The following is a 13258-nucleotide window of genomic DNA, read 5'->3' as shown; positions in this document are numbered from 1 at the left end:
ATTGGTTGATACAGTAAATATTTGAATAAAGGGTGCCTTATTAGAGAGAGCAAGAAAGACCTGACTGACGTATCCCACCAGCAACACAGTGATATGAGAGATGAGAGAAAGGGGACAGGCCCCAAAAAAGAGAGGAAAGGAAGTTGAGGAGAGTGCAAGGAACTCTGTTTCCCATGAGCACAGATGGAGAGGAGATGAAGGAATACAGATGCAAAGAAAGGAAAGGGCCTAATGCAAGGAAACAAGGTAATGTGTGACAAGGGAGAAGCAGAGAGCATTATACTGGCGAAACACACACACACACACACACACACACACACACACAAAGAGAGAGAGAGAGAGAGGTAAATTGGCGCAGGAGTTGAGGCCTGCTGTCCTCAATGGCTGTGTGCGGTGCCTAATGAGGCAAAGGGATGTAAAAACAGACAGCCGTAATGAGATGGCTTATGGACACGCTGTGGAGAAAGAGACACACACAGACTGTACACACACACACACACGCACGCACGCACGCACGCACGCATGCACACAAACACACACACACACACACACACACACACAGAGGAACAGAGATGAAGAACAAAATTGCAGACACACCCACCGAGAGAAAGGTAGAGAGTTGAGGAACACTACGAATGACAGAGAAGCAGAGAGAAAGAGACAACAAGCTGAGCAGAGAGGGGGAGAGGGAGCACAGAGGCAAAGTGAGGAAAGAGAAAGAGCTCAGAAGGGAGTGGGAACGATGCATTCTTAGAAAACAAATGTAGCACAGAGCTGCAGGTTTTTTAAAGAAGAGAGGAGACATTTGGAGCAACATAACGCTCCATTCCGTACGTGGTGTAAAGTTGGAAATTCCAGCATCCTATTAGGAAAAAATGTAGCGGAGTGATCCTTCAAGTCAGAATCCTAATTTGTTAACCACAAAACGGTTGGAGTACATTTATTTGATTCCATTAACACATAAACACAGCTGCAACGTTGAGGCTTCACATCACTTTTAGAAACCTCAAAATAAAATCACGTTCAACAGGAACATCAGTCTGGTAAATGATCAGATTTACTAATTAACCCTCTGAAATGTGAAGTTTACAGGTGCCCGCATTTTAAGCTAACTTGCCATGTCAGTAAGACAACATCAGCGGTTTCAGTGGAAGCAACATTTTACGACAGGAGAGTCAAACCTTTTGGGCATCCATGTGATGGTTTTCCAAACTGGAACACTTAAGATAATGGAGACTATAGGAGAATAAAAATTTAAATATAAATGGTCAAAATTGATGCAAAAGAGGTTGAGATTTCCCGAGTTTCAATCCCTTATGCATTCAAAAACACTGGATCTTACACTTCCTGTAATGCAACGTGCATTTACCCTCCCTGCCTAGTCAACTGTCACATCTTTGAAAGTCCAAGCCATAAATGAGATTTGTTGAGATTAATATCTGTGTAATCCCTTTAGGACTATAACTGAAATATATTCCAGAGGGACTTTTTTTTACGTACACACTCTTTTCTCTGTCATGTACTGGACTAGCTTAAAATGCCTCAAGGGAACTATCTTGACATAATAGCTACTGTTGCAGTTAAGTGTATGTATAGCGAGAGTTGAAGTATAACGCAGCATAAAATGGAAATATGCAAATACAAGTAATTTGTACTTAATCAAATTGCACGTATAAATGTACCTATTTATCTCACCTTCCACAACTGAATATACTATGTAAGGTTCAGGAGCAGCAAACTATGATGTTAAAACTAATATAAATTTCTGTTAGAGTTTGATAATGAGCTTTAGTTACTGAAAACAAGGACGGAGGAGTGGGGATGAGTTTTAGAGTGAGGGATACAAGAGAAGACGAGGTGGGAAACGCTTTTTTTCAGTGACCCTCAGTTCCACATTTTGGATGCTCCTTTTACACATTAAAAAAGATAGAGTTGCTAAGCAACCGCTAAACAAAGGCGGAGTTCTGTTGTCTTCTCAGCTTGACCCTGTCTGAGACTCTCTGTGTGTGTGTGTGTGTGTGTGTGTGTGTGTGTGTGTGTGTGTGTGTGTGAGTTTTCAACCTTCCTGTCTGTCTGACTACCGACTGGTGTTTCTGTCTGTGTCTCATTCGGTAACATTTGTCTCACGCCCTCGTTATTTTTTCAAGCTGAAGTATACTTGAGTAAGTGACACATAATGACCCTGTGTGTGGTAGTGTGTGTGTGTGTGTGTGTGTGTGTTTGTGTGCGTGTGCGTGTGTTTATAGCGTTTGTTTGTCTGAGATTACATAGACACTTGGGTGGGTCAGTTCACACTTGGCCTAATTCAGCCCGTTTCCTTGACAACTGTTAGGCTAATCAGGGTTGGTTGACTTCCAGGTGACCCCAACACTTCAAGGTCTACTCTAATGACACACACACACACACACACACACACACACACACACACACACACACACACACACACACACACACACACACACACACGTAATCCAAAATACACTCACATATTCACGGAAATGTGCTTATCCGACCAAGCACACAAACGCACACACAGAGGTAATCGTTGACAACTGTACAGGCCTGTCTCTCATTAATGTGGCTGAAGGGAGACACCAGGCGCCATTGTTTAGTACCACCCAGGCTACAGGTATCTAAGGTAGCCTAGATGTGACCAGCTGTGTGTGTGTGCATCTGTCCTAAGCCTAGATGTCAGAAAGGCACAAAATCATTACTATTAGATAGATAATGCAGCTATTGCCTGTCCCTTCATTCTGCATGTCATGAAGAGAACATGCATTAGAAGTGATTGTTTAACCATATATATTTTATGTTTAATTAAAATGTTTTACAAGAAAAACCTCATGTAATTAAACCTTCAGCAGCATCAGAGAACATTAATAACAACCTCGTTATCAGATTGTTTTCTTTAATTTCAGTGTTGGGTTAGAGATTTAATTAAAATCCAGAGAATGAAAAGCAAAGAGGGTACAGAGATGTTAACTGCTGTAAAGCAAAGCAAAGTGCTCTACAAGAGAGAGGGGTAGGTCAGACTGAAACCCAGGAACAAGAGCACAAGCACTTTTGTGATGCTACTTTTTATCTGCACTTTATCAGCTTCTAGCACCTCCCACAGCTTCACACTTGCATTTCGTATTACAGTATTATACCTCACTTTACATATTTAAATTACATATAAGGTAAAGATTTGCCTATTTTGTTCTGGATTTGTCGATTTCATTGCACACGTTATGGCTATTCATTAAAACACACACATATATTCATTCACACAGATGTGCAGAAATATGACATTATAGCATGTTGTCTACTTTGGTAGCTGAGGAACATCCTCAGTTGTATGTTTTTCTTTTTTACAGGAGGATGGTATCTATTTCCCTCAAAAATACTAGTACTCCTTACTTCCACCCTACACTGGGTTAAAATATGCTGTTTGTAATAGATTTTTTTCTGTATGATGCAGATTATACTTTATATTATATCATATTAATCCCAGTAAGAAATTGTACACTAGTGGTTTTTTTTGCCACTTAAATCTGATTATGTTGTGAATTCTTTGGCAGTCACTTCCCTTAAACTCACTATCCTGACTATCAGAGTACATGTATGATCCTAACTGTCTGATTAGGCCCACAGAATGTCTCTGCATTACAAGCCCTTCACTGAGCATTTATATGTATATTCATATTTTTTCTCTTTTATATTTTCAAGTTATCTCTATTTAAACATGCAAAACAGTGACATGTATCTTAGCTTCCACCTGGACCATGCGGTTACATCACATTTCCACCCTGAAAGGAGGCCCCACCCCCCTCCTTGTTACATACCCACTTTTGCTCCTTATTTGATTGTTTACAGATATATCATGAAAACTTTTCATGTGTAAGAATGTAAAAAAATAAAAATACCCGAGGGTAACGTGTGCAGTACAGGGTTAGACTAAGGGATATAGTACATGGCAGTAATAAGCTCATAAAGTCATTCAGGATAACTGTTATAATATGAAAATGTTCACAGTGCTTCACACGCTGAGCTCATGTGTTTAAATCAACTCATGAGCTTGGAGAGTGGGCTTCATTTATTAGGCAATGAAAATTTGTCAGGAAACATTTTGAAAATATGCATTAAAAACACTCTCAGCTGCTGATGAGACAGAACTGAGTCATCAAATAAAATCTGGCTGGAGTGCTACATAAATTAGATGAGACTTTGGACAGCTTTTCTACATCTTTTTGTCAACACACATGGGAATATATAAAACGCAGAGACAGAATTTTGAGGTCTCAGTCTGACAGTGCTTCGAAGATATCTGTGACACTTCAAGCTAACAAGGTGTCTATTATTACCTGGACTACCTCGCCTTTCCCGGCTCTTCCTGCCACTTATTAATAAGATTTTTCACTGCCTCCAGGAGCTTTGGTAAAGAAGACTGAGCGATCTGCACCACTTCCAGACAGCTCTTACAGAAATCCTACTTTTCACACACTGGCGGTATAAAGGTGGCGACAAAATACACCTCAGTATGCCAATATGCATCATTAAAATTAACATGTGTACCTCCCGCATCAGCAGTGACTATTCATATCCATGGAGAGTGTGATTAACACTTGGCGGTATCTCTCTAAAGGTCTCTATTAACAGGTGAGAAGGACGGGTAGACAGACAGATCACTGTTGGCCACTTAATCTATCACCATGATGTACGCCACAGGAAGAGTACTGCACAATGGCCTCCATTTGGCATTTGGCACACAGCATATTTTACAGGATTTACCACAACATTGTTACTACAACACGCTGTTTTTAAGAGCCCATATCTGCCGGCTTGGTCACCTGTGGCCCAGCAAAACGCAATGCACAGAGCCACCTGCACAGCCATTTCTCTTCCCATTCAGTTTTCCTCTCCTCACTCTTCATCTCACTTTTCCTTTTGTGTCATTTTTATTTTCTCAGCCTTTGATTCAACGCGAGTAATTGCCTTTAGTTTCATGTTCTTTCATCTTGTTTGTGTCCAAATCACACTCAGTATACACTACACCGCACACTACTTAAAGTTTAATGCCAATGTTCAGACTCGTTTAAAAAAAAATAAATCAGTGGAAGACGTCTCAGCCTTATAAAATATATATATTTTTTAAAAGATCACCTTCAAGCTAATGCACTGTAACTTGTGTGTAATCCACATATTTATAATAGTAGAAATCACCATCAAGAGCAAAGAAGGAAATCAGGTGATGGAGTATAGAACCGCTAAAATCCACGTAGAGAGGAGGGTCGGGGTGGTGGATGGGTCCCAAAACACAGGAATCACCTGGGAGACATGAATACATGGGAGGTATTTGTGTACTGGCGGTGTTTGTGTCTCGGAAGTACTTAACCAAACCACAATCTTTTTTCTAATCCCAACCGTCACCTTTTGTTGCCTAAACTTAACCGTCACATTCCATTTGTGGTCGCCATTCCGCAGGGTTTAACATGTTTCGTAAGATATCTTACAAACCTCTTGATGAGAATCGATTAACTGTAGATCTATATACAGTTCAATTTTTTTTTCAGACATTTCGCACTTCGGTTGTTAACATTAACTAGCAAGAAGCCAAATGTTGCTCAACTTTTCCAAATGAGGAGGGCAGCTTAATAGATCAAGAGGTCCTCCACCTTCAAAATGTCAAAAAATGTCTCCACCTCCAAAATGTCCAAAATGCAGAGTGTTTTCCTCCAGCTTTAAGTTTAAACGATTAAAACATTTTGGCTAATATCAGGGGACAATAAACCATTATTGACTGAAAAGAGATAGCTGCGGTCTATTGTATCAAAGTTACACTTAAAAAAACAAAAACAAATGATGCATATATTTGCATGCTCATTCTCATCCATTGATAGATTGCGAAAAGGTTAGTGATAATTTAGTTGCATGGTCAGACCATTCTTGTCCACAGAGGCAATTGATGAAAAACACAACGTGGGGAAGGGAGAAAGACACATGGGAAAGGAGTGGGAAGCGGAATTACCGATCACACATTCAACTCAACCTACACATTAAAACACACACAAACACACTTTGACACTCCTGTTGAACTTCGCAGACAGGATTTAGGGGTTTTCTGTCGGAGCTCTTTGATGCCCTGTAGACAGCAGCGCCACCTCCTACCCAACAACACACACACGAAAATTGTCCACCCTGACCCTTAGCTCACTTGGGCAGTCATTCAAACGGAGTGACAGAAAGACAGAGATAGTAGAGGAGAAGTAGAGAAGGAAGAGGGGGAGAGAAGTTGCAAAAACACAATAGATGAGTGAAAATACACCATGAACAGCTGCTGTTGCATAAAAAAAACAACTTTTTCTAGGTTTCTAAACACATACAGAAGCCTTTCTAGCACATACACTCAATTCAGAAATACAGAGAGGAACCAGCTAGAGGCATTTAAGGAGAGACAAAAAGAGAAGTAGAAGGAGAGGAGAGGAGAGCCCATAATAAAACTTGATGGTTTTACAATGTCAAGACAGTCCCCTTATTTCACAGAGGGAAATAAATACATACTGTATGAATACCTTTAGAGGGCATGTGAGGCAAATATAAATCCTCAAATATTTCCCCTTATCCCTAATTTATCTTGTATCTTCTCATAAACCTGTGTTATCACTGACACTATACTTAGAAAGAATTTTAACACCATTGAGGATTTGTTGCCATAAACTACCCAAGTCAGGGAGGAGTAACAATGCAAAAGAGCTCCGTGCGGAGCAACTCAGTGCTGCTGAGAAACTGGGAGAGTATGAGCAAGAAAGAGAGGGAAGGAAATAAAACAGAGAGAGACAGAGAGAGAGAGAGAGAGAGAGAGAGAGAGAGAGAGAGAGAGAGAGAGAGAGAGAGAGAGAGAGAGAGAGAGAGCGCACACCCATCCTGAATTGAGCAAAGCAAACTTTCAAGAAGAAAGTCGCCCAGATGCCACGCGTGGGAGGCAGCCCTTATTTATTTATTTCTGTTTATCTGGCTGTCAGTAATTTATTCTGAATGCGCTGTTTAAAATACTCCTTCTCCCTCTGTCTCTCCATCTCTTCCCCACAGATTAGAGGGGGGCTGCGAAAGGGCTACGTACTCCCTTCTCCTATATCGTCTGACAAATATCTAAAAGGGGAGGCAGAGAGCACAGCGGCTCTTGTTCTTTCTCAATCGCTGAGCTGAGACAAAGAGGTGTGGTAGGATTTGTTGCTGTGTGCTTGCACCTGCTAAACAGTCGGAGATTGGTTCCTAGCGCAGTGGGTCGCAATACAAGTGAAAGCAAACAGGAGCATGCATACAAACAGACGTGCACACACGCGCAAATGTACACACGCAAAAGCACACACACACACATGCGGGCCTCCAAATGCATGCAAACAGCACTCTCACCACAGGTTTAATTTGCAAATATTAAAGTCTGCAGTGTGTTCAGTGTCACACCAACACACAAGCGCATGAAAACACACGCACACACACACACACACACACCTGGGTGTTTGAGTGCTTGACTAAGTGTTGTTGTGGCCTGGAGCATACTGCCTGCTGTTTCTGCATCTTTCTCACTCTTTTCCTCCTTTTCACACACACACACACACACACAAACACACACACACACACACACACACACACACACACACACACACACACACACACACACACACACACACACACACGCGCACACACGCGCACACACACACACACACACACACACAATGATGATATGACACAAAGCCTGATGAAATGATATGCAGGAGCCCCTTCTGAGCAGAGGGCTCACCTACCACGCACGCACGCACGCACACACGCACGCACGCACGCACGCACACACACACACACACACTCTCTCAAACAAATGGAATCTCATCATATTCAGATCGAGGAGAAAGGATTACCCGCGGCTGATTGCAGGATGAGAACATGTAAGAAGGGAATTGAATCCTCATTTAGTTGGTGAGTTTGCGTGTGTGTGTGTGTGTGTGTGTGTGTGTATGTGTTACCCCCTGTCTTTGACCTCTCTGTGACTTACTTCCCTTTCAACTTAAATGATTTATGATATGGTTTTATCATTTATGATAAAATCATTAAATAGGAAAAATGTTCCATTTAAGTTGAATAATTTATGATAAAGTAATACATTAAAAGTATCTGTTGATGATTTTATTTTATTCAAGCAAGACAACAAATGTAACTGTTCAACATTTGAGATGATGGGTGTGCATAAAGATGCAATTATATGTTTGTGTGATAGCAGATTGTGTGTGTGTGTGTGTGATGTGCAGTGCTGGAAGAAGTATTCAGATACATCATGTAAGTAAAAGTACTAATACCACACTGTGAAAATACTCCAAGTAAAAGTCCTTTAAAATAAAAAAATATAATAAAGTAAGGTTTATTTACTTTATTAAGTATCAGCAAAATGTATTGTATTGTGCAGTAAAAGGCTCCCTGAGAGCTCAGAGTTTAGTATAAATATATTATATTATCTCTTTTGATTAACATTACTGCTGCATTAATGTGCGTTTTACATTATACTGCTGTAGATGTTTAAGGTTGTGCTCAATTGAACTTCTTTACATACTGTTGGGTAGTTAATCCTACAGCCATGCATCATATTCTATAAAATCATTGTATGTTTGTAAGGTCACTGTCCTGTCAACTTTTCATGGTCTAAGATAAACAACCCTGTTTTCAGCTTTATGGCGATGCATTTTCCAGCTGATCCAAGAGGCTTCTGAATGACTTTATTTAGCTTAAGATGCAGGGTAAGAAAAGGGAACACTTAATCTTTCAGTTTATATATTAAAAAAAAAGATTAAATTTATGTTTTCACAGGACAGGAAAGGCTTAAAAAATTAAAAAAAGATTAATGCTGTGAGACAGTTGTAGTAGAGTGGAAAGTACAATATTTACCTCCACGAGAAGTTGCATAATAGTAAACATTGCACCAGTAAAGTACAAGTACCTCAGACTTTAAAATAACCTATAAAGTCAGCAATTTACCTAACTCTAAACAATAGGTGGCTAATTTATTGATACAATCTTTTGATTGAAACATATACATCTACCTCTCCGTCTGTGTGTTTGTTTGTGTTAGTGTGTGCAACGCAGCAACACTTACAATGTTCATGAGTGTGAGCAGGTACTTTTGGACGTGCTCCTTCCCGTGAAACTGGACCACTGAATCGTCGACGCCCAGCAGCACCTCAATGTTGTAGGCCCTGTCCAGGCTCTGTCTGCGCATTCGACCCGCTCTTGTGTGGTTGATACTCTGCTCCACGCCACGGTAAAGAGACTCCAGGTCCATCAGACCACCGAGATCTGCACCTGGAGAAAATAACAGGGTGTTTTAAGTTAGACAAAATAGGCACATCAAATGTGTTTGGCATGTGCGCGGGCTACAAACTGACATCCATACACACGTGTACTTATTTAAGCACTTGCATGTTGTGTCTGTTTGATTTCCAAGACACCAGTTGACACAATCGAGCATGTGTGTCCCTCACAACCGGTGGTAACGGTGCGGCTATCCTACATAGATCCTCTCCTAATCAACCAAATATTTCTACTCCCATCTGAATTAAAGCAGCAGATGGTGCTTGCTAAACACATGGAGTAAGACAGCTCCCTCACACAGGGGCTGCCCACCCTGCTCTTTTCTTGGCTTGCTACATGTTGGAAAAAAATGCAAATTACACAAGAAACTCATTTTGAGGTTATTCCATTAGAAAGTGTCTGTACAGCAGCCCTGATTTGTTCAGATCATTAATCACTTTTCTGTTTCTGACTACACAAGTATGGGGGGCAATGTGTCGTTACGTTGTTTGTTCATTTTTGGATAAACTGTAGACTGTAAATGAAATGTGACATATGACATGACTGAAATTGTATGTGTCTAGTCTGATCCTGTTTCTTTTTTTTTTCTTTTGAAAGCATGCAAAGAGCTGGAGTAAGTGAGGATACAGAATATATATTCTCCTGTCTCCAGAGCCAAGGCCCTCCTTTCCTCATTCCACATTCATTTATCTTTCTCATCCTCCTGGTATGTAGACACAGCATGGCCTTGTTTGTATAGAAGCCATGGAAGGCCAAGTCATGCAGTCTTAAACATGTGGTCTCGGTGGGTTCAACAAAGCACTATCCTGCCTGTCTCCAGCCAAGGCCTCCCACAGCCGAGGATGACACAAAACATAGCTCATGGAGCGGTTTGTGTTCATGTGTGTATGCGGGTGCAAGTGTGTAGACAAACATGTCTAATTGGGACATAAATCCCTGCTCCTACGAGAAATGTAAAGGTCCCATATTATGCACATTGTTATTCATACCTGCATTTTGAATTTCTACTAGAGCATGTTTACATGCTTTAATGTCCAAAAAACATACCTTTTCTCATACTGTCTGTCTGAATATACCTGTGTAACCTTTTGTCTGAAACACATTTTAGAGCCTGTCTCTATAAGCCTGAAAACAAAAAGTCTGCTCTCATTGGTCAGTGTTTCGGGGTCTTCAGCATTTGTGCCCTTGGTGTATCCACACCGTAGACTGACTGGGCCAATTCCTCTCCAATCTTCTGACTGTACTGCACAATAGTAACACTTGTGACATCACAATCATACAGAAGTCCTGACGGCTCGTTTAAAGAGTTCAGGCTGTGTTCACAGTTTTATACAGCACCTCGACCTGCTTTATCATAAAAAGACATGGAAATCTGAGTTTTGATAATATGGGACCTTTAACCAGTGCTGTCTTTGTCTGTGGAGATTTATCTGAAGATGCTGCTAGGTGGTGAGTTGATTCAACACGTGACATGAGGAGACAGGTTGAGCTTCAGTGTTTTGACACATACAGTTAAAACCAGTGTTGAGTGGAAGGAAAATAAACAAGATGCAAGGGGAAGATATAGGGAGGATGAGGGAGAGGAAGAGAGATCTGCCACCTTGTCTCCCAATCAGCAAGGGGCATCCCGCTTTCCCACTCCCTCTTATGCAACGTTTCCAAGGCAACATGCTCATGGGTAAAACAACGACCACACGGCTAATATTGGCTCCTGAGTCCCTAGCAGAATGAATCTGGAAGTCTGAATGTGATCCCATACATGCCCACATTCCAGTGAGTTACTGACTACTCACACAGAAAGAGAGAGAACATGGAGAAGAGGGGGGCAAAGAAAGGGATAAATATTAGGAAAGACAGATATGTGAGGAGAATTTAAAGGTTTTAACGTACGTTTCTCATCACGTACTGTTCTCATCACACACACACATGCACACAAACTCAGAGTGAACATTTCTTCTTCTTGTTAGCAGGGGAAGCTGGATTTAAGGCAGTGTACTTCAAAACAACCGTTGGCTCTTCCTAGTTATAGCTGCCTTTAACGAGCCTGATGTCAAAACCACACCATCTGCTTTTAAAGACAGGTCCAGATATTTTTACCTTTTGCTTACATAATGTTGAGACAAAACACAGAGAAAAGACCATTATGTTCTCACTTTTAACTTTGTGCCTTGGCAAAATTGCAGTGCTTTGAAAACTGCAAATGAGACAATGCGGGGACATTGCGTAACACACAGCCACAGCTGTATGGTAAGTGGAAAGAATACGGTGGGGATAACTTAAAAAGACACTAGAAGTGTGGAATACAAGAAAGTTACAGAACCAAAGGTTGGAAGGTGCTTTACCAGGTGGTTAGCTCTAACGATTTAAACCTCACCTCTGATCTAGCTTACGCTTACTAGAACGCAATTTCTTTCCTGCTTTCAGCTGTTTTGGGGCACGCTTTTTCAGAGAGCACTGCGGAGGAATAAGGTGCAAGAGAGATTGAGGGAGTTGGTGAGAGAGGTGAGAGGTAGAGCTGAGTGGTGTGATGGATGAGAGAGAGAGAGAGCTGGAGAGAGAGAGAGAGAGACCAGAAGAGACCAGAAGAACCTTGGGTGTTTTGAGTTCCGCTTCAAGCACCTGTAGTGATGGAGAATATCACTCTCTTGTAGAACATCTGAGTCTGTCTGCGGGCGAAGCATCAGGGTGCACTGCCGTGTTTCTCACAGCTTACATTAGCCTCTGAAACCTAACTGCTATCACTCTCAACCTACAGATAGGGTATTGATCATAACAGTGTTCATTTTTCTTTTCTCAGTCCTAAACCTCATCCTCCCACACCTCTTACCTGCACACACACACACACACACATGCACACATAATGGTTTTCATAGATCATGGGGACGACTTTTCCAATCATCACTCGTGGGGACCCTTTCTTGAGGTTGCAGTGAGATGAAAAGAATATGTAAACTTGCCATAGCTTAGTTAACCCACACACACACGCACGCACACACACACAGACACAGACACAGACACACACACACACACACACACACACACACACACACACACACACACACACACACACACACACACACACACACACACACACACACACACACACACACACACACACACACACACACACACACACACACACCTTCATGTTTCTTCCTAAACTTTCCCTTTCCTTGTCTTTCTCAACTCCTGTCTGTATCCCTTTGTACACTGCCCCCATGCCCCCTCTACCTCCACCATCACACACAAACATGCCACCCTACATGCACCTCTCCTCACAGACACCACCCTCTCTCTCTCCCTGTATTCTCATTCAGGCTGGGTGGAGTGCGGCCTTATTATGAGACAAAGGTTCTTTGTCTTTTAACCTTTGCAAAATGTCAAGAATGTCTGGTTGCCCACTGAATACCAGGTGAGGAGAGGGGGGCTGAGAGAATCAGGAGAGACTATAATCCACAACAGAAGAGAGAGAGAGAGAGAGAGAGAGAGAGAGAGAGAGAGAGAGAGAGAGAGAGAGAGAGAGAGAGAGAGAGAGAGAGAGAGAGAGAGAGAGAGAGAGAGAGAGAGAGAGGATGGGGATGATAATTCAGTTCAAGCCACATCTTGCTATTGAGCAGCAGTCTCTGGTCTTAAGGTGACTGCTTGGCAGTCAGGTGTGGAACATTGCTCTGCTCCGCATTCAGGAGCTCTACTGTATAATGACTGGTTTTGACCTTACATGGTCACTCTGGTCAGCCTCAAGGTAGGTGTGCACCTGAGTGTGTGTGCAAACATCAGCATTTGGATGAGTTCGCATGTTACAGAATATACGTAACAAAATAACTCCCACTCATTTATAACACAGAGCCTTGTGTATGGTGATTTATGTATCAAAGTAGACTCAGTAAATACATAATTCACATAAAGAAATTACAGTATAGCG

The 13258-nt window shown here is 41.6% G+C and overlaps 1 protein-coding gene across 1 annotated transcript in view; it reads right to left on the bottom strand.

Annotated features, from left to right (window-relative positions):
• LOC310948225 (A disintegrin and metalloproteinase with thrombospondin motifs 2-like) overlaps positions 1–13258 on the bottom strand; it is a 124495-nt gene that overhangs the window by 21828 nt on the left and 89409 nt on the right. The window contains exon 4 of the mRNA XM_083915271.1: positions 9122–9327. Coding sequence (XP_083771397.1) covers positions 9122–9327 — 206 coding nt within the window. The remainder of the gene's footprint in view (positions 1–9121; positions 9328–13258) is intronic.

The sequence above is a fragment of the Echiichthys vipera genome (genome assembly GCF_963691815.1).
Source record: "Echiichthys vipera genome assembly, chromosome: 6".
Classification (NCBI taxonomy): Eukaryota; Metazoa; Chordata; class Actinopteri; order Perciformes; family Trachinidae; genus Echiichthys; species Echiichthys vipera.
Note: the sequence above shows the minus strand (reverse complement) of the source record. Positions and strands in the feature narration are given on the sequence as shown.